At 52.5% G+C, this 25,080-nt stretch overlaps 1 protein-coding gene across 5 annotated transcripts in view; it reads right to left on the reverse strand.

Annotated features, from left to right (window-relative positions):
- Nucleotides 1-25,080, reverse strand: part of CTBP2 (C-terminal binding protein 2) — a 154,299-nt gene that overhangs the window by 34,329 nt on the left and 94,890 nt on the right. For 4 of the 5 annotated variants that reach the window (XM_047703476.1, XM_047703473.1, XM_047703475.1 and 1 more), the window contains one exon: nucleotides 11,938-12,097. The exons of the other annotated variant lie outside the window; for it this stretch is intronic. In XM_047703476.1, the coding sequence (XP_047559432.1) occupies nucleotides 11,938-11,995 (58 nt within the window). In that variant the 5' untranslated portion in view covers nucleotides 11,996-12,097. The remainder of the gene's footprint in view (nucleotides 1-11,937; nucleotides 12,098-25,080) is intronic. 5 annotated transcript variants of the gene reach the window in all.

The following is a 25,080-nucleotide window of genomic DNA, read 5'->3' on the forward strand; positions in this document are numbered from 1 at the left end:
TGAGCACTGCCTCCCCTCCTCCCCATGCCTCCCCCGACCCCTGCCCGCGATCACCTGAAAGTGACAGAAGGAAAACAAGAAAAGACCGCTTTAATGCTGATTCAATCTTAATCCACCCTGATGAAATGTTAATCCACTGCACTCGGTTAGGAACAAATTAAATGTGAACAGGCAGGCGGGATAAAAAAGGGGGGGGGGTGCACAGTCTCACACACAATTCTAGAACACGAGGCGCCCTGAGAAATGGGCCAGGTCTGCTGCTGGACGCTCCGGGCGACGTCGAAATCTGGCTCCGAGGACTGTGGTTACCGGTCAAATGAGTTACATCACTCAGGCCCAAATGCAGGTTTTACTTTATTATCGGAAAACACAGATCCCTTCATGCTGCCAGGGATAAACAAACCAAAAAACACCTCTGTGGGTCATCTAGAATTTATCATTTTAAGACTGCCACAGAGGTCAACGACTAAGCCCCGACATTACGAAGGAGAACCGGCAAGCAGCGGCAACGGAGGCGGGCCTGCCTTTACATCTGTCCGCGGGGAAGCAGCGTGCCAGCAGGCTGGCTGGCTTAGATTCTGCAGGCGATTCTCCAGTATGCCTACGGAATAAGATTTCTGCATCCCTCACTGGGGACTCTGGGTGCAGGAACGCAAGCAACAGCAGTTATTTAATCGAGATAAAGGACCTCCCCACCAGGAGCATTACAACATTTCCTAATAATAAACACCGAAGGGTTCGAGAAGCAGCACCGTGGTCAGTCACAGGGTCTGCTCCTCCGACCGAGGGGAGCCCCGAGACACGAACTCACACCAGAATCAAAGCTCGCGACCGCGGGGTCCAGTGAGAACATCTGAAACCGAGATCATGAGCCTCCCTGCAGCCGTGACACCCACGAGTGGTGTCTTCACCCACATCTCTCAGCATCAGATACAATTAGAATCTTAAACTTCAAAATCCAGTTGTTAAAAGAAAAATTGTTTTTTGAATAAGTACTGAAATTTTACTGTGGGAGAGGAAAGTAGGTCCAAGTTCGTTTCTAGGAACTGCAGGTACACGGTACTGCAAGACAGTTTCAGGGGTGCACTGTCCCCCCATCTCCCTGCGTCCTGAGGCACACATGAACTCAATTCTGGGACAAGCTCTGTGTCCACCCACTGACTGTCGGCGAACTGGTGGGCAAGGAGCCCAGGAACCCGGGCTATTACCTGAACACTGCTGCCCCTTCTGACCCCAAAGTACCAACAAAGCCTTGAGTTATCTGGAAAAATTCCCTGGCAGGTGGAGAGGAGACCTAAATCCTCCTCAAACCCCTCCGCCTCCTGAGATGCATGGGAAGGAAAAAACAAATTAACAAGCCGCAGTGCCAACGCTGGGTTTCTGTGTATAAAAGGCAGCTGCTGGCGCCAATTTCTGTTATTCCGCTGTTGGCACAGTCGGCACCACGGGCTGAAAGGCCTGGCTGGGCAGGGGCCTGAGGAAACAGGCCCGGCCACACCAAGATGGCATTTACGCGTCTCACCAGCAGCCGGAGGACGTGTTCCCTTAGAAGATACACCAAAAGGACAGGCGCACATTACAGAGCCCCGAACCAAATGGAAACAGCGCATCTGGTTATGGCAGATCATCTCCCAGCGCGGCTGGGCCAGCCCATCTCGTGCACGTTGTCCCCTCCCCTGGGCGCAGCTTGGGGCACCCTTCCCTATGGAAAGGAGACGGCCAGGGAGGATGGGGCACCTCACCGGGGACCCTTGTCAGAAGGAGGGACAGGCTGGTGTGGACGCAAGCCTGTAGTTGGGCGAGACACACCTCAGCTAAAGACACTAAAAACCAGATATACTCGAGACGCCTCTGCCCACCTCTACCTCCTCACCTCTTCCCCTTCCAGTCCTGGGGTTTTGGGCCAAAAGGGGCCTGTTAGGCCTCTCAGGGAGGACCACACCCCATTGTCACCTTTTCCTCCCCCACTGGCTGGGCGGATGGACAACCGTAGTCCTTATCCTGCAGAGGTGACCAGAAATGAGGCATCTTTGGTATCCTGTCTTTCTTACAGTTTCCTTATCAGAGGATATCCACACCTGCCAATGTCTGTACCAGGCGGGTGCCGTTCTAGGTGCTCTGCCCATGAGCGACTCTATACCGGCCCACAGGGTGTGGGACACAGGTCCAACTCCAACTCCAACCAAAGCCAACGCTCTGCATTCCAGAATCCCCTGCGCTGAGCCTGGGTAGCTCTGCCCTGCTGCTGGAAAAGGAAACCTCTTTAACACAGTAATCCTATTACTTGCTTAATAGTTTCCCAAACTCCCAAGTATTGATGAGGTCACCTATAAAATTAACTGCTTGAGTATCAGAAAGTACTCCTGAACTTGGACTCTGCCGGCCCTCAAAGTGGGGCACATGGGGCTGCTGCTGGAGCTGGGGACCCCTGCCGAGAGCTGACGATAGACGCTGTCCGAAGCCTCGGGTTAAGCCCATCCACCCATTTCCTTTTCTCCCCATCTTGCAATAAACATAAAACGAGATGGGATCGGGAGGGAGACAAACCATAAGAGACTCTTAATCTCACGAAACAAACTGAGGGTTGCCGGGGGGAGGGGGGTAGGGAGAAGGTGGCTGGGTGATGGACATTAGGGAGGGTATGGGCTATGGTGAGTGCTGTGAACTGTGTAAACCTGGTGATTCACAGACCTGTACCCCTGGGGCTAATTAATACATTATATGTTAAAAAAAAAAAAAAAGAAAAATTTTTAAAAATTTAAAAATAAACTAAAAAAGGAAAAGAAAAAAAAAAAGCCATAACATCATGTGGCTCTAGGGCTCCGGGGTCCCATTCGTGATGCAGGCGCATCCCTTCAGAGGCAGGCGATGGACCCCGAGAACTGCCTGGGTGGGATCCCAGCAGCGGGGGTGGCTCAGGAGACCCACCTGGCTGACGCACATCACGTTCACGGTTCAAGTTCTCCAACGGAAGCAGGACTGTCTAGAACGAGGACCCAGCAGCTCCTAAGAAACCACGAACGAGTTTTTGAGAAGGAGTGGAAGGGGTCATGCCTGAGGTGGGGCAGCCGGTGCGGGGAGAAGCTGCAAGGTGGGCGCCACCCCCCACACCAGAATGAGGCGGCCCGGGGCTCCCTTCCGTCACCCAACACATCGTGCTCGGGAGCCGCCCAAACTCACGCAGCCCCAGGTCCACAAGCTGCCCAATATGATGACAGACGTTTCCTGCGTGAGGTAAAAACACCTGGAACTGGACTCACCCTTTCCTAAATACTCCGGCAGCTGTTTTTTAAAGCACACTGCGGTCTTTTGGAGAGAGCCGCTTTTCTGAAAATCTCGTGTTGACTAAATAAAGCAAGATGGGACCAATTTCTGAAAGAGCAATGAGCCTCACAGACTTAACTCTTTAATCCTGCAAAGAGTTTCACTACAGAAAACGGCATCGGGTAAAAAAGCCATCTTCTGGAAACTGCCAGAGACACAGCCACATTCTCTCGCCAATAAAACGAACCCAAGCGAAAGCTGTGGGAACAGAGTAACCTGATGGCAAGCCCGGGGCTCCAGGCGGCACCCTCCCTGAGCCCATGCTTCACGACCCCGTGCGGGAGGCAGACCAGAAAACACTGAGGGAGGATCTAGAAGGTTCCAGAAAAAGAGGGAAGAAAACCAAGGAGGGGACAACCAGCCAGCCAGCCCGCCCGCCCGCCCTTCCACGGAGCAGTGCTTGGGCAAACCACCAACAAGCATTTCACGTTCTAACCACTACGGTGACCTAGGAAACTACTCGAAAAGCACGAGAGACAGAACGCCTCACACTGGCTCATAAGCGAGTTCCGTAAACATCAAGGACGGGCTGGAGGCGGGCAGTCTGAAGTCTGGACTCATATGAAGGGCGCTGGGTCTGCCTGCCTGTCCCTTGACAGCTGTGCCGTTTCCGGCCTGCCTGCTGCTTCCTTCTCGGGAGGCGGCCGGGCCCAGCTCTGGAGCGCTTCTGGCTGGCCCTCTAGCTCTTGGTCTTCTTCTGGCCCTCAAGGCCGCAAGACCATGGAGACTCTGCCAGCGAAGGTGGACATGAGAGCCCCTGAGATGCTCCCCTGTGCCGGCTGGATCCCTGGATGGAGCCCCAGCAGCGCCCACACATCTGCCTTCCACAGGCGACATCTCCTGGGGGACACCGCAGAGGTTAGTGGGTTACGCACTGTTTTCCGGCAGAACCAGTGCCAAAAATAGGCCTAGGACATCCTGCTTCCTACTTTTCAATGTGTACAGGCCGTGTTGGTTGTTTGTTTCTGTCGAGTGTTTTAGAATTTATGTTTGAAAACAGCTTCCTGACTTTAAAGTTTTCTGTCCTTCTGTTCCCCCAGTGCCCCGATCAAAATAACTCACTTGGCTCATCACAATCAGAGGGGGTGGGGGACCCAAGCGCACTGGTCAAACAGCAGACAGGACATTGTAGCGGTGTTTTAAGACAGCCTCCATCTACATTTTCACAAATTTTCTCATTTTCGCCAGGAGAAAATCAGAACGTCCGGACGCCATTTCAACGGAAGGAAGGACAGCAGCGACTACCCTGGGAAGCAGAACGCGTGCTCCCCACCTCTTAGCAGAAAGACGGAAGCCTTAGGGGCGCCTGGGTGGCTCAGTGGGTTAAAGCCTCTGCTCAGGTCATGATCCCAGGGTCCTGGGATCAAGCTCCGCAGTGGGCTCTCTGCTCAGCGGGGAGCCTGCTTCCCCATCTCTCTGTGCCTGCTGCTCTGCCTACTTGAGATCTCAGTCTGTCAAATAAATAAATGAGATCTTAAAAAGAAAAAAAAAAAAGAAAAAAAGAAAGACGGAAGCTTTAGACCATCAGGGCGCCTCAGACCCGACATGGAGCCCTGTAACCAAACCAACTGCTCCGAGAGCAGCATCCTCAAAACAGTCCCAGCCGGGACTTAAGTCCCATGACTTAAGACGTAGCCACTTTGAAAAGTGAAAACAAAGGCTTGCACATTGCTCCTGACTTGATTTCCTAACTAGATTATAAATACAATGACAGCTGTATTACGAAAATTAGCTTTGTTTGCCACTCGTGATGGGGCAGAAAGTCCACTCCTCTTTTAGGGCATATTTTCGGGGTGAGCGTGGGGGGCGGGGAGGTGTGTGCTGGAACCGCAGGCTGGGATGCGGGTCTGGGCATAAAGCCACAGGACAAAACTCTACCAGGAGGAGCTCACAACTCCCGGTGCAAGGTCTGCTTCGGCAGGTGCTCGATGAAAACCGCTTCCTTCCTTCCTTCTTCTCTACAAAAACCCCTCCAATAACAGCAAAAATCCCACAAAATCAGAATCTCGGGTAATCCCCAACCCACCCCAACACTGACACCCCTCACTCCATCACACTCTGTGTTTTATGTCCCTTCCCCTGCATTGGGTTCAGAATATTCCCGAATTCCTTCCTCTCACCTTTGAGATGCCCTCATCATTTCCATTCACCAGGGTCCAGCTCAAATAACCTACCTCCAGGAACCTTCTTTAATTCACTCTTTGTCACTTTGTCCCTAAGTCCAAAGAAATCGATACCTATTAAGAGGAGAACACCACCGAAATAATCCAGGGAATACATCAATTGCTAGAGACAGCCCATGGTCTTCTCACTTAAGGTGATAGAGCCCTATCCCTCCTGACATGTCCTTTTCTCCGTCACTTGCTTGTCCCTTCAACACAGTGAACAGACCAGTGTGACTGCACAGGGCACAGGACGCGATGGGGACAGTCAGTCCTTAAGGCCCTCAAGGCACATACCGGGTGATGGGGAAAACGACAGGTGTACATGGTCAGCAGGGGGACCCTACCCATGACTGCCTTGGCCTCTGAACCCATGCCCATGCTGAAGCACAGACGCTCACCTGCGAGGGTCCTGGGAGGGCCCTGCAAGTGTCCGTGCACAGCAGGCACTGAGCTGAGAGAGCCCACAAGGCCCTGGGGCCCTGCCCACCAGTGCTGCCTGGCAACCGCCCACACTGCCACAGCCTGCCGCGCACGGCGTCAGCCCACGGGCCTCGGTGGCCATCAGGAGATGGGCTGCCAAGACCTGCAGGAGGTGAAAAGATTGACTCCCCACCCTGCTTTGAGAATCTGCTTCACCCACTCCAGGGTGCCTGGGAAGGACCCTCTTGGTACACACACCTTTCCAACCAGGACATGGAAACGAGACCAGTCCCTCCCAATGAGTGAGTCACATGGCAAGGGGTACAGGGAGGAATGGAGATCCCTGTGACCAGGTGCACATGGCTACCCCGAACCCGCCCCCCTCCTCCTGAGACCTCACAGCCCAGTTGGCGGTGCTGAGCCCAATTCTTACCTGGACTCAGCTGGGCGCCTGAGGGCTCCCTGGGGACAGAGACATGCCAAGGACCCTGAGCTCGGTTAGAGCAAGAGCTCCATTAATGTCAGGATGTTCATAAAAACCACAGTTTTGGTAGCCTGAGTATACATTAGTCAGAAGCAGGGGCCCCATTTCAGTGTATCCCTCGTAAGTTCTGAAAAAGGAGTCACAATGCAAAGAGCTGGAAGCCAAGCATATATCCTGGGGCTCTGGTTTCATTGTCCCCCCAAATACCTGTCACTAGGTTGAGCTGTGTTGGGACCTACCCAAGCCCAGGGACATCCTCCACATTTGCATGGGGGGGTACAGTGTGCAGGTCTCCGACGGCTCTGCTGCCCTTGGACCTACTCTGACGAAGGAGACTAAGCCTGGTTCCTGTGAGGTGCTGACTGAGCCCAAAAGGAGACGGCCTTTCCTCCAAAGGGCCATGACCAGATGAAATGCTCCCAAAGCAAAGCAGTCTGGGAGACTAGCTAGCTGGCTCTCGGGCACTCGGGAGGTTTGAGCCCAAACCCGGACCGAGACAGGGTGCAGCCAGCCTGAGGGAGGGCAAGATCCACTGTGCTGGGGAGAGAGCAGAAGGAGCAGCCGTTGGCTAAACACACCAGACCCCCACACCCCAGGTGGAAGCGGGCGGCCCTGACACGCTGCTCGTGGAAACTCGGGGAATGAAAACAAATCCCCCGGCTGCAGCCAGAGCCCATTCGGTGAAATCGACAAGAGCAAAGAGAAGCTGAAGGTTGCATTTTACCGAGGAGCAGCGAGAGAAGAAAACACTGAACCTTGAACCTGACTCTCATGTGCAGAACGTGAGGGCCTGTCCGAAGGTGGGCAATTCTAGGAACCCCATCCCTAGCTGACAGACCACCGGCACCCCAGGGGAGGAGCCAGGACCAGATAAGGGAAAAAAGGTGGATGTCTATCCCTTGCAAGTAACTTCCACTAAGCTTCCACTTGACCACACCCCTTTCCTTTACCAGTCCTTTACATGGGGCTCATTGTGGCAATATATTCATTTATGCTTGGAGTTTAAAGTCATGTCTAGTTGACTATTGTATATTTACATAGCTAATGTAATTATCGCTAATCACATAATTACTGGAAATGTGCATAATTGCCAAAGTCAAACATATAATTATAATGTATAGCAACATTATGAATCCCCCTTTTAAAATCCACATTTTGGGGCTACTTAAGGATATTTATTAGAAACGATTGTGGACTACCTAGAGATGGCCAGCATCAACACGGTTTCTGTACAAAGTGCTGTTAAGTGCTTTCAAGACCAAAACAGGTAAAACAAAATTACGTACGAATAAAAGACAAAGCGATTCTGGCCTGGGACTGTTGACTCCTCTCAGGTATACCCTGGGGAAATACTGGCCAGTCCTGTTCTATGGGCTCCGGTGGCTGTGAGCTGTGCCATGAAGGCCCTAATGAGGGAAGACCCCCCAGTCGCCCCAATGCCTCCATGGACCACATCAGCCATCTGGCAAACGTGGAGGCTTGGAGACATCTTTCCTTCTAGAACACTCTTGGGACCATGAGATGGACTCTCATGGTGACAGGCTCATCCCATTGAGAAGAGCGGAATGCCACTAGTGGAAGATCTTTTAACCTCATCCCTGCAACATTTTCTGACTCCTTTTGTCCTCCTTGGTGACAAAATTGACGCAGAAAGATTCCCAGATTTTATAACTACTCATGTGTTCAACAGATATTGTTGGGTTCTCTTTTCCCCACGTCCATTTAAGCAGCCCATCTTCTCACCTCTTTTTATCTCTGTGCTCATGAGAACATCCTAGAGGCAAGACATGTTGGATAGGATTGTTTGTTTAAAAGGAGGTTCACATCATTCATTTTTCTCCTGCAGAGGAAGGGGAGAGTCCTGTCCTGAGTTACGTTATAAAGCGGATGCTCATCACAGCTCAACTGATACAATCACCAAGACCATTTTCCACGCGTGTAAGACAGTTCAACAAAATAAAGTAAAATGAAGTATCTACTTTTTCCAAATCACATTCTCCATAGCCACAGGAAAGGATGGTGTTTAATGATGTTCTACCATAACCCACAATGAGATGTTCTGACAACAAGTCATCAGCAAAGCCATTCTGCTATACTACCCTTCTACAAACCCAGAAAATGCTTTCCAAAAATGCTTTTTGGGGAACTTGTGTGGTACTGAGTGACACGAAGCCCTCTTAGCTGACCAACAAGTATCTGGGGGCAAATCATACCAGCTCTGCCATGATGCAGCAACAGAGCAAAACTCTGATGGAGTAATTCGCAAATGCAATATATCAATTCTGCCACAAACTTAACAGCGTGGGAAACCAACAGCTAAATTATATACCCAAAAGTGGAGATGGCAGCCTGGCCCTGACCAGTGCCTGTTATCACACCCTGTTCCACCGTGCTTACACAACAGCACTCTAGGACTGCTTGATATCAGGCATCAGAAAGAGCAGAGAACAAATGATAAATATCAGAAGAGAGTGGTCGCTTTAAAAAGAAAAAATTAAAATCTGGCTTTTAAGTCAGCTCGAAAGACCATTATTCCAGCTGATTTGGATGGAGTCCCAAAGACTGGCTGGTGAGAAGCAAAGCTTTACTCTGCACTGTGCTCAGATCACGACAGAAACATCCTGGGGTTGGGGGTGGGGTGGGATTGGGGGGCTGACAGGTGCAGCCCAAGTCAGATCCTGCCCTCTACCCCATCTTCCCTTGACTTTGACTTGGAGCCACACAGGGGAAAGTGGCTAGGAGTGGCCACAGGGGAGTGGGGTTCAGGAGGAGACCTTGAGATTTCCATGAGGAAGAGGCTGGGCCTTGGAAGGCAGGTAAGAATCCTGGAAGCAGCATCTGTGCAGGGATGATGCCCAGATTTCTCCAGACTGGCTCAGCTAGAGCAGAAGTGTTCATGGCGGGTGGGGGGTGGGTGGGAGGCCGTGAGGACAGGGACCCAGGACCTGTCTGGTGTGGGATCCCACAGCTGGGGTATGCACTGGGGTCTTAAGGTAGCCGGGAGGACAGAATTCTGGAGATTTGTTTCCAGAGACCAAGAGCCGAGATGAAAAGTTCCTAGGAGCCCAGAGCGGCTACAACAAAGCAAAGCAAGGCAGCTTTCATGCTTTTAATCATAAAAATAGAAAACAATGAGCTATAGGAAGTCCTGGGGGGCGGGGGGAAGGGAGCACTGGCAGAGGGAAGGAGACAATAGCTTACGGGGCTAGATGGACTTTCTAGAATACCGAAAAGCAGTTAGTTCAGGTTTATAGAACAGATCCTGGGGACAGTCCGAAGCCAGGGGTGTAGACACATGAGGCCTTCAGGAGGGAGAAAGGACCGAACCCACAGCACTGATGTGAGGGAAAGGCCAGATAAGGAACAGCACACTGCCTGGCCTCCTGCGCACACACACCGGCTGCTCTGTGCCTCAATGGCCGCAGCTAGGAAAGGAGCGCCGCCTGTCCCGGCCCTCAAAAAAGATGCTGAGTCGATGTCTCCATGAGAGCGTCACCAACAAAGCATCTTCCAACAGCTGTTACACGGAACGGGACAGCAAGCCGATGTCTGGGATCAGGGATTACAAGGAACACCGGAGTAACTCCCAAGTCTGTCTTGATGGCGCCTACCGAGAAATTTTTAAAAAATCGTGGCTGCAACCAGCTCAGGATTGCCGTTCACGGATGAAGCAGATACTGACATTTCGGTTATAAAAAGTGGGTGGGAGGCTGGGGGCCCATGCTTGGGAGGGTGGGGTCTGAAAGAGCTGTCAGTGGTCTTGCCCTTGCTGACAGCCCTAATGATACAGAGGGGGAAAGGCCACCGGCTCTCCAATCCCATTCTCATCCCCGATGTGGTACATCTAGATAAATCCTAGGATCCTGGGGAAGAGGGGTCAGAATCAGCACCACAGGCATTTTGTCATGAGCCTTGGAGAGTTGATTCACTAAGTTTTCCAAACAGGGGCCCCAGTCACCTAAAATGAAGCACCTTTCCACTGGAGGTCAAAGGTAAATTTAAATTTCAGAAATCCCCACAGGATCAGGTGAACCCAGAAGGTGGGATATGATCAACCGGCTGGTCTGAGCTCTTCAAGGAGTGTCCATGCTTCTGAAACTCAAAAAGGCCAAGAAAAAAGGTTCAGACGAAGGGGACCAAGGAGACATGACAACTAACCGGGTCCCTTGCTGAGTTTCTGCACAAACCAAGCAGTTGGAAATAGATGCGTGGGGACAGTGAGAACAGGCGGTCTGTATTACAGAATGCTGCAGCAAGGTTCAGTCCCCAGGGTAGGGGGTTTATGGCGCTGTGTTTCTATCAGGAGAGGTCTTAAAAGGAGACACGTGCCATAGGTCATCCTTCAGAGGGAACGGCTGCGTCTACAACTTCCTTTTCAATGGTTCTGGAAAGCCTGCCCATCCATCCATCCATCCATCCATACACACACACACACACACACACACACACACACACACTCTCTCTCTCTCTCTCTCTCGCTGTCTGTACATCTACAGGAAAGTAAGTGACAGCAAATGTTCTCCACTGGTGAATGTTGTTGAAGGGAGTCTCCGTGTCCATTCTAGTCCATCGATCTTTCTGTAGGTTTCAAAGTTCTGTTCTGTTTATCAAAACCTTTCAATCCCAAACCCCCAACATGGCAGGGGAACCCAGGGCTGTAGGGGGCCAGCGACCACAGACCTCTTGCCAGACACAGAGTCACACAGTACAACACGTCTTTGATGCCTCCACCTCGTGAAGCTGGGCAAACAGTTCCATGTGGGCAGCTGGGGGGCCGAGCAGACTGTGAGCGCATGGGGAGTGGGGTGGGGGAGCTCCCCTCGATGGCCCCCATCACAGACCCGCTGCCAAGTCACTGATCACCAGGCCGAGCTGACCCATGTGGGCAGCATGGCCGTGGTAGCATGGCCGTGGCCGCCTGGAGCGCTCAACCCCATGCCTGGGGCCGCACGCTCTGGCTTTCTTACTGCTCCCTAATTAGGAGGGGATGGTGTTTAATCAACATCTCAGAGGTTCGTCCCCAGGTTTCCATTAGATTTTAATTATGTTTATTTTTCCTTTCATGAATAAAACACTTCCAGACATTTTCAAAGATACTAGGAATGTGAACACATAATGAGGGGCAACACTGGGCTCTTCAGGAATATCTTGGAATTCATCACTGTAAATATCTTAATCGGAAACAGGTAAAAGTCCGGAAACCTCAGAAAGTGAAAAGAGCTGGCCCTCTTACACGGTGTCCTCCATCTGCAGGGTGACCTGAGGGTGTGCACAAGAAACAGGCCGAGGGCCACTCCCTCCCCAGCTATCCTCCTATGCCCACCCCTCCCCCGGGAGCCGGGCACCCCTGCGCACAGGTCAGGTCTGCTGACCACGGAGCCCAGGACCCAGGCGCGGGGTGCTCGGGCCGGGGCTTTCTGGCTGCAATGGATTTCGGTCCGAACCGCAAACCAGGTCCCCACGGGTCAGCGGTGGGCGGGGCGAGGGTTCCAGGGCGGGGCTACGCACCTCAGGTTACAAACCGCCAATCACGCTGGCTCTTACCTTCACAAATTCTGTCCAATCGCTGTCGCTTGACTTTGTGCTTATCCACAAGGGCCATTCTTTATCGAACTTTGCAACTCTCTGATTCAAAAGGCAAAGCGGTCCTCTAAGAACTTAGGGGAACGCGCAGGAGTCTGCGGGCATTACACCACTATGAACCCTGAAACAAGGAGAAAAGAATCCTTACTCTCTGGACACCCTGGGGGCAAGGACAACAGGTCATTCAGGACTCTACTGCCACTTCCTACATGGGCACCTGCCAGCAGCTCTCACTCTCCTCCAACACGGGAGAAGGAGGCTGTTCGTCCGCGGTCCCGGGCTCCCACCCTCCATCTGGGACAGGAAGGGAGCAGATGCCCAAGACAATTGTCACTTGTTTCCGCAAGCAGTAGACAGCATCTAGAACTCTTGCTTTTCGCTTCAGGACTGTAACAACCTGAATTGTTCGTCATTTGTTCTCCAACGCCAGATACCAGCTCAGGGGCCCGCCAGGCGTGCCCTGTGCTGAGCACCGAGAGGCGGAGGCAGACGCCAGACCACCCCGGACCATCAGGGGAGCAGGTCCCAGGCCCACTGGCACGGAGATACAGACACCCAGCTGGGGCAGTTTACAAAACTCCCCCAAGCCCAGTCCCTGGAGAGCCACTGCTCAACACGGGGGCCCCTGACCCCACTGTAAGAGAATGGGGCAGGAAGCCACATACCACCTAACCACTTAAGCCAAGTGTGTCCATTGCCACCTTCCTGGGCCTCCCTGGCATTTCAAGGGAGCCACAGATGGTATTGTGACAGCAGGGTCCAGGCTGCTGGCCTCGACACCGGGGAGCGGCGGCTGGGCCCACGCCTGTCCCAGCGCACCTGCAGGCAGAAACGCGGCTGAGGAGGGGTGGCTCCTGTTTGGGTGGAGGGCTGCGGGACTCTCCAGAGGGAAAGCCACAGGCCACCTGAGGAATGCGGAGCTGGGCGGAGGGAGGGGGTTGGAAGGCTCTGACCCTCACTTCCTGCTCACGGAACATACCAACTGAGGCCACAAGTCACCGTCTGTACCCACAATGTCCGAGCTTTTTGACTCATGATTGTGGTCTTATTTTAACAACATGTACATGCACAGAGAAAGTTGTCCTTAGTCAACCAGCAAATGAGGGGGGTGGACAGGAGACGAAAGTGAGGTTCCAGGGCTAATAATGATGATCACATATGGTCATCAATTATGTAAAACGCTGGGACTTACTTTATCAAAGGTCAGAATATGGGTCTGACTAGGAGAAGGCAGACTTCCTGGTAGTTAATGGCTAATTTCCCAGCAATGAGACGCACCCCAAAGATTTATGGCAATAATTACACAATTTTTTTTTTTTAAGAGCTAGGGAAAAAGCACAATTTCTAATCACGTAAATAATTAATGCAACATACCCTAACCCTCTCCAAACCTGGGGAGTTCCCCAAACCCGCACTGGCCACACCAGACTAGGGAGGAACTGATGGTTGTCCAAAAGCAAGCAGGTCAACACCTGGGAGGTCCCTGGTGCAGATGTGATGGACACATTCTAGAAAATTCTGGTTTTGCTTTCGCTGAACTTTAGGAAAGGCAACAACACAAAGGAGCCAAGGGAGTGCCTAACTCGAGCAAACTGAGGCCAAGAGTCCCAGACAGAGGGGCATGGCAAGGCCTCTCCCCGAATGTGAGCACTGGTGTTCCTGAGACACCCATGGGGTGGCCCCGGGCCCCGGAGATTTCCATCTGCTTGGGTCAAGAGTTTTGATGGTCAAGCGGCAGCGTGGCCCCTCTCTGCCACGTCGGCGTAAAATCAGAGCCTCGTGTTAGCCGGGGGGTGAGAGAATTAATTAGTTAATATTTGTGAAGTGCCTTAGAGATGAAAAATGACAGCATTATCATCCCAGGCAAGCTGGCTTTCACACCCTCCTCCTCCAATTCCCCAAGTGAGGCCTAATCATTCTTTTTGCTTTCCTTTGAATTTTAATTTGTATAATTAGATGGCATCCTGAAAAATTGATAAGTAGAATCTCGATTATGCAATCAAAGGAAAGATCATGCATCGGCTTACACAAATAGTCTGCATCCTATTATTTAAAAAAAAAAAGAAAAATGGCCATGGACTCCCATGTCTGGGTATTTTTTGGAGCTGGGTGTGTGTGTGGGGGTGGCTCTATGCTGTTCCTCTGCGGGGCCCCCTCTGGCTGTGGCACCCACCCACACAGACAGTGAATTCAGACTCACAAGGCCACCAGGCAGTGACCACCGATTTGTGGAGCCTCGTCCCTTTTCCCTCAGTATCTCTTCTGAAGCAAGAAGGTATGAAATGTGACATTTTCCTCCTTGGGTCTCCCGGGGAGCAAGCTATTTATGAGGACTTAATTAGCATAACCCTCTTCCCGATGACAGGGACAGGCCCTCCTCAGAGTGAAACCACGAGCTACAGTCTCTCGCTGGTGTCCACGTGGGGACGGCCAGCACCCCGCGGCCTCCACGCTGGCCCCGGGCTCCCGGACAGCTCCTGCTGTGAAAGCACCCTCTGCCTTCACTCACAGATCAGGCCCTTTTCTGGCCCCGAACTGATCACTGCTATCATCAGTTGACCCTACGATCTGTGTTTAACAACAAATCGAGTAACACACAGAAGAGGAAAAGGGGTGGGGGAGGTGTCCCACTGTCCCTCTTGGGCTCAAACCGTACAACTCTGAACCATGATCGTGGTGTTGTTGCAAGGGGGTTGTAAATTCTACAACCCACTTGCATGATGACCAAGGGGAAGCAGGCTCCATGTTTGTAAAAAAAAAAAAAAAAAATAGGGATGTTTTTACGTTCCTTGCCCACGGGAGCCAACAGCAGACACTGCTCCCTCCAGCTGAGGCTGGGAGGGTGACCTCAGTGGAACTCAAAAAGGGTCAGTCAGAAGGAAAGTCAGGTCTTTTCAGAAGGAGGATCCTCAATGCCAAATCTTACAAAAAACCAGCATTGTCTTCTCCTCCAAAACGGAGATCCTAAAACTGCAGAGCAAACCACCACAGAAGGCCCTATCTGACCTATTAGTGTGAGATGAGAGGGGTGATCCCGGGCTGAAAGGTTTGGGGTCAGGGAATCTGGCTCATTGCAGAAGGAGAACGATATTCAGATTCCTGTCTCCACCAGAAAGCAGCTGCAAGGGTGGGGTATTTGTCCTACGTGGGTTTCCAAGAGAAACTTGGGACTGAAGCAGGGCGGCAAACAGGAAGGACGCTTCATCTTACGACCGCTCGCTTGCATGAGCAAACACAAAACAAGGGCCCCAAAGCGAGTACAGGAGAAATGGGTTGTTCCCCTCATCCAACGAGGTCTAAAATCCGGGAGACTGATTTTACTAAATATGACCATGAGAAGCCCACCTGCCTGGACCAAAACTCCACAAGGCACAGAAACCCCAAGTCCTTGCTCATTTACGTTCATAAAATCCCAAGTTTTAAAAATGCCCTCAGTTTCTTGACTCTAATTCCTCATCTTCGTAAACACTAGGCAGATGGTAAGAAGTCACACCAAGTAACTGATGTCTTTCCAAAGGAAAAGTCTTCTGAAACCATGGCGATCACCTTCCATTCTTTTTAAGGAAATCTACGTAAACACCACGTTCCTTCAGGAGAGACCAAGTTGTGCGACGCACCGACAAACTAAGAGTCACAATTAAGCAGGTGCCGCTAAATTCCGAGTAAACCCTCCGGGTCCGCAACCTATCGCACTGCTACGCCCGCACGCGGGCTACAGTTTCCACTGGAGAGGCTGAAATGATCCAGTGCAAGGAGAAAAGGCCCCCAGGACCCCCCAGCAGCATGGGCACAACAACGGCTTCCTCCCTTCCGAGCTGGGATCCCTAAGGGGACCAGGGCACCACTCCTCAGGTCTCCTTCACCCCACCCTACAAGGCTCTAGTGAGGACCACAGGCCTCGCCAACCTGTGAGTGACCCAGCAGGGCGGCAGGCCAGGCACCTGCCGGGGCGCACAAGGTCAACATATTCAGTGCCTTGCCACTGCGGGCCCACCGAGGCCAACTGCCCAGGACACTCTGACTCTCCTGAGACCCAGCAGAGTCGCTGGTCTTCAGGTTACCCCCAAAAGGACCTGTTCCAGCATTTTCAGAAGCCGAACTGGAACAACAGATTCCTTTCTTGGGGAGACAGCTGGGTAGAAGGCTCTGAACAGGGCCTGTGGGGTTTTTTTTGTGTTTTTTAGAAATATGCTACGGGGTCAGGGATCACCGGGAAAAACACTGGCTTAGCCTTCGGGAAGTGGCTGACATCATGACACAACCAACAACAAAATTATTAAAACTGCATTTTAAGGAAGAAAAGGATGCTTTGGGGCAAGATCGGTTGTGGGAAGTAAGCTCACTGAAGTCAGTTTTGTAAATGTTTCAAAGCTACTACTGTTCTTCATTTCTTCAGGAACGTTTGGGCGTATCTAGGGTTTTTTTCTGAAAGGGGAAACCCCCATGGTTTGGACAAGAGGCCTAGCATAAGGTGCGGAGGTGACTCCCAGTCCTGATCCTGGACAGAGGTAGGCAGCAGGCCCCTTCCATAACTGAAGCCTCACTCTGGTTCCTGGACCAGACCCGTACACCATTCCGTAAGGCTCCTCACCCTTCCCCAGGAGCTCCCGGCAGCCCAAGCCGAGGGCACCCTGGTCACACATCCTCCATCGATTCCATGGGCCCCACGCTCTGATCATCAAAGTGCACGGCCAGTGTCAAGTGCCTTTAGCACAGACCCACTGCACTCCTCCAGCACCCGGGGCTAGGTGAGCTTCCGAAGTCAGATGCGTTTGGATTTTAAGAAGCCAGAGTTCTTATACCGTATTATGGTAGAGCCCAAGATCAATCATTAAAACTCCTGCACCAGGACAGAAGAATGGGCTCACCCAACTGGATGAACATACAGGACCCAGCGACTACCCTCAGCAGTGCAGGCCAGGTCAAAGCTCTGCTGCCTAATGGGTTACTAAAGAATCAAAGGTTCCAGAACTTTCTACAGTTTGGATGTGAGGCTAAGAACTGTGGGTCTGGAATTTAAGGCTTTCCTTCCAGTCCCCCAGCAAAATACTCGCTGGGGCTCTGAGGGAGGGAGAGAGGCAGAGTGGACAGCCTGTAAGGTCACCAACCCAGAAAGCAAGACTTCTAGCACAAGGAAGCCCAGCGCAGGGCGTCAGTCCCGTGAGGCTAGAGGCCATGTTCCACCAGGAAGGAGCAAAAAATGTAAAAGCCTCCCTTGTGCTGAGATCAGCTCCTCGGCCAACAGCGCCAAGTGAGCCCTCCTGCGCCGTCTACGATTCTTAGTACATGACATTCCTTTCCCGGAGTTCAATGCAAAAATTCAAGAATTCTCAATATTTTCACTTGCTAGCAACCATCACCAAGAACAGGGGACGTGAACAGCACCGCTTTGTGATTTTCCTGACTGGTTGTTTTGTGTCCTAATGAAAACTGAGTGTTGGTTTTCCCGTGCTGAAGGAAACGAGGCTCTCCCCTGTTCAGGATTTTCACACATTTCCAAGGCACTTCACTTACAAGTATGCAACAAAAATTAATACATTCATTTTTATAATAAAATGGTCTTTGGAAACAAAAGCAAACAACAAAAAAGATAAAGACAAATAAACAAATTTTCATTTAATTAAAGAAATGTAAAACACCCCCTTTTGTCCATGGTGTTGAGACCGAGGAACCACGGGAACAGATGGATGTTTCCTTCCCCAGTTTTCTGACCCTTCCCTCCTCCGGCACGACAGTCCCGACCCGGAGCGGAGAAGTTTGCCTGGACAGAGTGACGGGAAGAGCGGCCTCAAGTTCCATCGTGACCAGGTAACTCCTCTTTCGCTACCTACCAAGAGTACGAAATTACTGTAGATCTGAGAGAACGGACGCGAACACCGTACAGAGGAAACCTCGGGACATCGGAAAGTTCTCCTGAAAGGCCCCTGCAGGGCCTGTGAGCAATGGGAGGCTTTTGGGGTGGCTATTCCGGGGCCCCAAAGGTCACCTGAAGGTGATGTCTGCACCTGCTGTGGTCCAGGGCAGAGTAAAAGCACCGAGAATGAATGGCCACTGAGGGCCGGGACCTGGAGGGCAGGCAAGGCAGGAGCCACCAGGGGACACTGTGCTGAACTTCAAAACAGTTGACAGAGGGTGCCAGGCTGGCTCAGAGGGAGGAGCACGTGACTCCTGATCCTGGGGTTGGGGGTTTGAGCCCCATACTGGGTGTAGAGATTACTTAAAACATAGATTAAAAAAAATTTTTTTAAAGATTTTATTTATTTGAGAGAGAGCAAACATGAGTAGGGGGAGAGGGAGGAGCAGGTCCCTGGGATCATGGCCTGAGCCGAAGGCAGATGCTGAACCGACTGAGCCACCCAGATGCCCCAATAAACCGACTTTAGTCTATGGGATGCAGGGTGGGATGGGGGAGGAACGGGCGGAGAGGAAAGATTTAACACTTTCAAGGCAGTTAGGATCATTTGCTTATTCTAACAGGAATTGCATTTGTATTTTAATGCCTAATAAAGGACAATTTTATAGGAATTAGTTTGTTCACAAACTAATTGCCAAGATCTTTAAACAAAAAATCTTAACATTAGATTTTGAAGACCTCTGCCTCCTAATTTCTTGCCAGTGGGAGGCCCTGAATTATCAGTTGCCCTCCTGGAGCGTCTGCCTTCCTCAGGGAACACCACTGTCTTGCTACCTCTCTGAAGAGCCCAGACTGCTTGTTTCTTGACAGCGAGCAGTCCGGAATCCCTGTGTGAGGGGATGCTCTCTGCAGGCTTGGCTCTTATGCAAAGCTCCTGGGAAACCATCCGTGTGGGGCGGACCGGACCTTCTCCGGGGCTAATCGTTCCCAGGAGCAGGCCTGGAGGCCAGCGATGGGGCCCTCTGGCCGGCAGAGGGCACTGCATGCCCGGCGTGGCCTTCCCAGGCCCCAGAGCCCAACACACAACTCTGGGACTCACCTTGTTCATTTCAATCCCAACTTGGACTCTACCAAGAACCTGGAGAGAAAATGAAACCCGACGCTTCCAGAAGGAAAGGCCCGAGCTGCTTTCAGGATGACACACTGCATCTTCCTCAACCTCCGATGCAAAACGAACACTTAAAACCACAGATATGTTTAGATTCAGGACCATGACCAGCTGCGGGAAAGGGAACCCAGGCACCCCCCGCCACCCCCGCCCCATCTTTGGCCTGGGCTGGCGGCTGAGATTTGCCCCTTTGGGGATGAGTGAGCCGATGTGGTGGGTCATGGAGCAGAGGCTCCCCTGATCCAGGAAGGGCACGGCCACCCTGAAGGACGGGTTTTCCGTGATGCCCATGCTTCTTGTTTAAGGACACATCCATGAGGAATGAGCCACAGTGATGAAAAATAAAAGAAACTTGGCAGGGATGCCGTTTCTGGGGAGGGAAGAGGAGGTGGAAACGGAGCAAAGGGGCCCCCCACGAGGCTCCGCACTCCGGACACCTGGTCAGCTGGTAACTGCGCAATTCTCCGTGACCCCCAACCTCAGTGTGTTGTGAACCACAGACGACCTCAGAATACGCCAACTTTTCGGGAGACATGAACCGAGAGAGGGAGGTGAAAAACTGAATGTTTCGGGGGTGCCTGGGTGGCTCGGTGGGCTAAGGCCTCTGCCTTTGGCTTGGGTCGTGATCCCGGAGTCCTGGGATCGAGCCCCGCATCAGGCTCTCTGCTCAGCAGGGAGCCTGCTTCCTCCTCTCTCTCTCTGCCTGCCTCTCTGCCTACTTGTGATCTCTGTCAAATAAATAAAATCTTTAAAAAAAAAAAAAAAAAGGTGAATGTTTCCCACCACATTTGGGAGTGAATTCTGACCAGGCGGTGGCCTGGAGGCAGGGCCTTCTCCCTGAACCCCTTCAGTGAGCACAGCAGAGAGCGCGCTGACCTCCCCAGTCTTCTCTGACCACCAGGTTCTAAGAAGCCAACTCACGGATGCAGTAAATCAGCTCCCTTCTCCACACTTGCGGGCACCGGGGTGGTACAGGTTGTGGGAAGGGAGAGGGAGGGGGAGAGAGAGAACGCGAGAGAGAGCGAGCGCGCGCCTGGCTTCATCCACAGACGCTGAAGTAGGGGTAATGCACATGCCTCCTCCAATCGCCACAGCTCCCCACGAGCAGCCTCCTTTCCTAGCACCGGTTCAAAGCCAGCGTTGGCATGGCAACAGGATGCCACTGGGCAACACAGCGGCCTCTTGGCCTGACTTGGCAGGCCAGGTCTTTGAAGAACCCCACACTGAGATGCCAGGGTGTCCCACCTGACCCCCAACTCAGCCGTCTCTGGGGATTGTCCTAGGAGTCTCCTGATCTTTGCTCTCTGCATTGGACACAATGGTTCTGCAACTGCCCCCTTTAGGGAGATGACCCAGCATGGCGTGTGGGCCACCAGACAACCCAGGAGAAACAGAAGGAGGCTGCCAGGCATGGCTCACCAGGTCCAAGGCTGCCAGGAGAGCGGAATGGAGCTGGTCTACTGGAGATGAAGTTAGCCATCCAAACGATGGCTGGCTGGGTCCCCTTGTTCGCTTCCGAAAAGCTGGTGTCTGGAAAGGTGATCTCTAAGGAACCGGCCCACCTGCCTGACGGAGCAGGGAGCTCCAGCCTGCCCAGTCTGGTGCCGAATGGGTTACAGTAGCCAGTGAGGACCAAACCAGAGACACTCCTGAGTAACCCGGCAGCCCGGCCTGGCCCAGCCTGGGGAGAAAGCGCTCGGCACCCGGGAAGGGCCCCGTCACACCTATCAGCTCACAGCTGCTCGTGTCAGAGGAGCCGGTGCTTCAGGGCACATACATGCCAGGGCACACGCTGTGGGACAGGAGTGCTTCAAGGGCCTGGGGGGTGGCCCATCCTTTATTCTAATGAGGAGTCACTTACACAAAGACAGAAGTTAGGAAAGTCGACTCAGAGCTCAGGGACAGAGTCGTGGGTTTGTTTTCTGACAAAGGATCTTTACCAACAACCGAAGCCCATCGCCACATTTCTCTACGAGAAAACCCACTGGCTATCACCATGGAGGCATCTGTGGGCTCACAGGGTGCCCCATCTCAGGCGGCAGGGTTCCGGAAATCAGACATCCCTAACTCCAGAAGGTCTTCTGACTGAAATGCCTTCTGCCCGGACCTTATATTTTCAAGCTGAGTCACAAAAAGGAAAATCTTCATCTTCGATGTCGCTATTTAACAAAATGAAATAAAACCGCGGGCCACTGTTCATTTTGTCTGACACGGTTTCAATGTGGAGGATGGGGGTGGGGAGGGGGACTGGAAACCCAGCGGGGTGGGGAGGGTCTGTATCCATGATGGCAACCAAAGGAGGGCGGCTGGCTGGCAGTCAGATGGGGGAGGACACTTACATGTCACACAGATTCATCTTTGCTGATCAAATTCGAGAAGGGGAGCCTCTAGAGAGCTCCTTCCGTTTTTCTGTAATGGAGTATTCCTGGAGTACTTTCCCAGTGTTACAAAAGGGGACCTCCAGTTCTGTTCTCTGAGTCTTTGGTGGGTAAGCAATACAATTCTTAACATTTATTATAGCCCAGAACATTTCGAATGATGGCTATAGAGAGGTTGCTTGAACAAGGGAAGGAGGTGGCAACATTCCCCATGAGAACGTTCCAGAGGTGTGAACCCTTGTCCTAATAAACTGGGTTCTTCACACACAGGGCTACCACGGGACAGGTCACGTGCATATAATCACCTGTTTGGACAATTACAGCTCGCCCTGTGCTACTGCCCAGAGATCTGAATTTTACAAGAAACCCTATCAAAGAACTCTTGACGAGGTGATCACCATTGAGAACTCCGTTCTGAGCTGATTTTGGGGGGCGCTGCATGCTCTGGAGCCCCAGCCAGCCAAAGAAGAGGCAGAGGAAGCGAGGCTTGGAGAAGGTGGGATATCAGGACATGATGTTCTGTCCCTGGACCAACAAAATGTGCAAATGGCACAAGAGGTCATTCTAGGGGAAGGCAGCTTCTCGAATGCCCTTCCTTGCTGCCAAACTGCATATCTGTGGTCTCACTGTCTGTATCAGAACACCCCAAAGCTTAACACACATTTTCAGCTAAGTGCCCTCGGTCACACGCAGGGTAAGTGCCATGTTATATGGACTGAGTTATGCACCGTCCCTCACAAAAATGACATTCAAGTCAGATGTCCCCGTACCTCAGAATGTGGCTTTATTTGGGGACACAATCTTTACAGAGGTAATCAAGTTACATTAAGGTCATCAGGGTGGACCCTTGTCCAATAGGGCCAGAGTCCCTCTAAGTCCCTCTGAGTCCATCTAAGAACAGGAAATTCGGACACGGGGACTGCATATGATGACAGAAGGGGGAGACAACCATCTACAAGCAAGACAAAGGCCTGGAAGAGGTCCTTCCTTCCCAACCTGCAGAAGAAACCAACCCTGCTGATGTCCTGCACTCAGACTTTCAGTCTCCAGAGCCACGTGACCACACACCCGGCGGCTGGCACTTGGCTACAGTGGCCAGAGCAGACTGATCCACGCCTACTGATGATACTGGGGATGGCTGCCCCAAGAAATCCCGTCGGGCCTTGCACCAGTGACGCTCAGGGAAGCACAGGACCACCTTGGCGGGGGTCCCATCAAGAATCCTGGCTTTGTTCACAACACCCACGCCAAGTCAACCCAAGTCCAGGCGTGTGCCCCAAAACTCCAAATGTGGACAGGCCCAGGTGCTGGGCCCTCACAGCTATGATGCCGGGGGATCAGAATGGGCTGGGCTGGTGAAGGGTGGGGCTGCCAGCCCACCCACCCTTCCTCTGACTCCTTTAATACCCGAGCCATGAAGAACATGAGACTCAAGGACTCTGGATCACGCCCAGCCCTTGTAGACCTTGTTTCTGCTCAGCCCCCAGGGTCCCCAAGACACTCCCCGCCCAGCAGCTGTGCAGGTACAAGAGTCTGGAAGCCAGGAGCCATCCTGGGCCACACAAGCCAGGCTGAAAATGTGTGTGACAGCTACACCCCATTGAGCTAAACCCACGGTCCCTAAACCACAAGTAACACCTGCCCCTGCCCTGGCCAGTCTGGAGCTGTCCAGACCCCAGCGGGAACGCCCACATGAGAGACCCGCAAAAACAAAGACTGCCCGTTTGTAAACTCAGTAGGAAAACAGAGTCCAGGTACCAGCACACCCGGCCTTTGGAGCAAGGAGCTCCCACAGTACAGCCCTGAATGGCTGGGAGGTTGGTCACTTCAGCACGGGCCAACACTCGCAGGGTGCTTAACGTGCGACGGGCAATGTTCTAGGTGCTTTCGGGCGTCAAGTCACCCAACACACATACAAGCAGCCCTCTGGCAAGTTCCACTCTGCCCAAGTCAAGAAATAATTCTGCAGTCTACACTGCAAACACACCCAGCACCACCTGAGTTGTCAAACCTGCTCCGGTTAACCTCAGGCAAGTCCCCACTGTCACAAGTGAGCACTGAACTGAGGTGCTCCTCCAGCCCAGACGCTTTCAGAACAGCGAGCCCAGAGGAAGCCCAGATCAGGGCCTGAGGGGTCAGGGCCTGTGGCTCCAGACTCACCCCCTCCAGTAACTGGCTGGTCTGTTGTTTTTTCTTTTTTTTTTTAAGATTTATTTATTTTAGAGAGCGTGCGCATGGGAATGCACATGACAGAAGGGGAAGTGGGGACGGGGGTGAGAATCTCAAGCAGACTCCCTGCTGGGCGAGGAGCCTAACACAGGGCTCAATCTCAGGACCCTGAGGTCATGACCTGAGCAGAATCAAGGGTCGGACCCGGGCACCCCAGCGACTTGCTAGTCTCCTAGCAGTGCTTGCTGTGTGAGTTCCAGAAAAAGGCTAAAACACCAACACTGCCTTCCGGCCTCCAGGACAGCTCCTGCGTCTGCTCTTGGACGAGGGTGTCCGCTTCAGAAACTTTCAGGGGTTTAGGACCTCTGACATGGTCCTTCCCACCCCTGCCTTGGGCAGTGACTTGTCCAGGTCACACAGCTGCCATGACGTCACCCACTAGGGACCCACCTAGTGGTCACAGCCATGGGCTCCCAGTGTTTGATGAGCTCCAGTCATGGCACACGTCCACGTGCAACACCTAGAGATCCTAGGAGGTTCTCTCTCGCAGGGACATGATGGGTCGTTGTCGCAATCCTGGGTTGTGTGCCTCCATTAGACCTTTTCTTCAAGCCACAACTTCCCTCAGGTCATGGGGCACCGGAGGCTTCAGGCTGAGGGGGCCCGGGGTGGGCTACGATCCCCCAGCGGGGTCCAAGAAGCAGAACAGGAAGTGGCACAAAATGCCGGCGGGGTGAGCTTATTCTTAGAGGGGAACTCAGGATGGGGTGAAAGGAATTTGAGAAACAAAACTTGGGAAAATGGCTTCACTAAAATGCAATGAGGTCACGAGCGGAGAGAGCCCTCGTGACACTTGTAAGAAAACACATCTGTCGGTGTCGAAAGGTCGGCAGGAAGTGAGTGGGATTGACGCTGGCCTGGTTGGCCAGGCCAGTGCTCCTCGAAAGAGACACACACTCGGCTCGACTGAGCCCAGAGAAACAACAAAAAACCCCTTTCAATTGTCCTCTGACCAGCCCCCGCCGCCCTCTAAACCAGGGGCCAAACTCTGAGCCGCGAAATCCGTCCAGGACCCTGACTGGCAATTAGTTCTTTGTTCCTTCACTGACCAGCCACTGAGGCTAAACTATTCGGGGGAAATAATGCTCTTGCTGTGGGTCTGGGTCGCCTCTCCCCACCACAGAATCTCCAGTGCTACTTTCTGGCTGGGGAACGACGCGGGGGCCCTTGAACAGCAAACGTTCTCAATAAATCCATCATTACAAAAAGCAAAACAAGAGGTTTCTTTGGAAAAACAGGAAGTGCTGGTACATAACATGGCTTAAAATAGAGCCAAGTTCATTTGTTGACAAAACCTCAGCCTCCAAAGCCTGTTGGCCTGATCTGTCCACGATCCAACTTACCTTTTAATCCCTCCTCGAGGAGCCCATCCTGTTCCCTCGGGCGACAGGCTGGCCTGGTCTTTGTTACGGCTCTGACACAGGTCACAGAGCTGGAGCCCGGCCTGACCGGCCGCTTCCTGTCCACAAGCCCCG

Source organism: Lutra lutra, chromosome 14 (genome assembly GCF_902655055.1).
Source record: "Lutra lutra chromosome 14, mLutLut1.2, whole genome shotgun sequence".
Classification (NCBI taxonomy): Eukaryota; Metazoa; Chordata; class Mammalia; order Carnivora; family Mustelidae; genus Lutra; species Lutra lutra.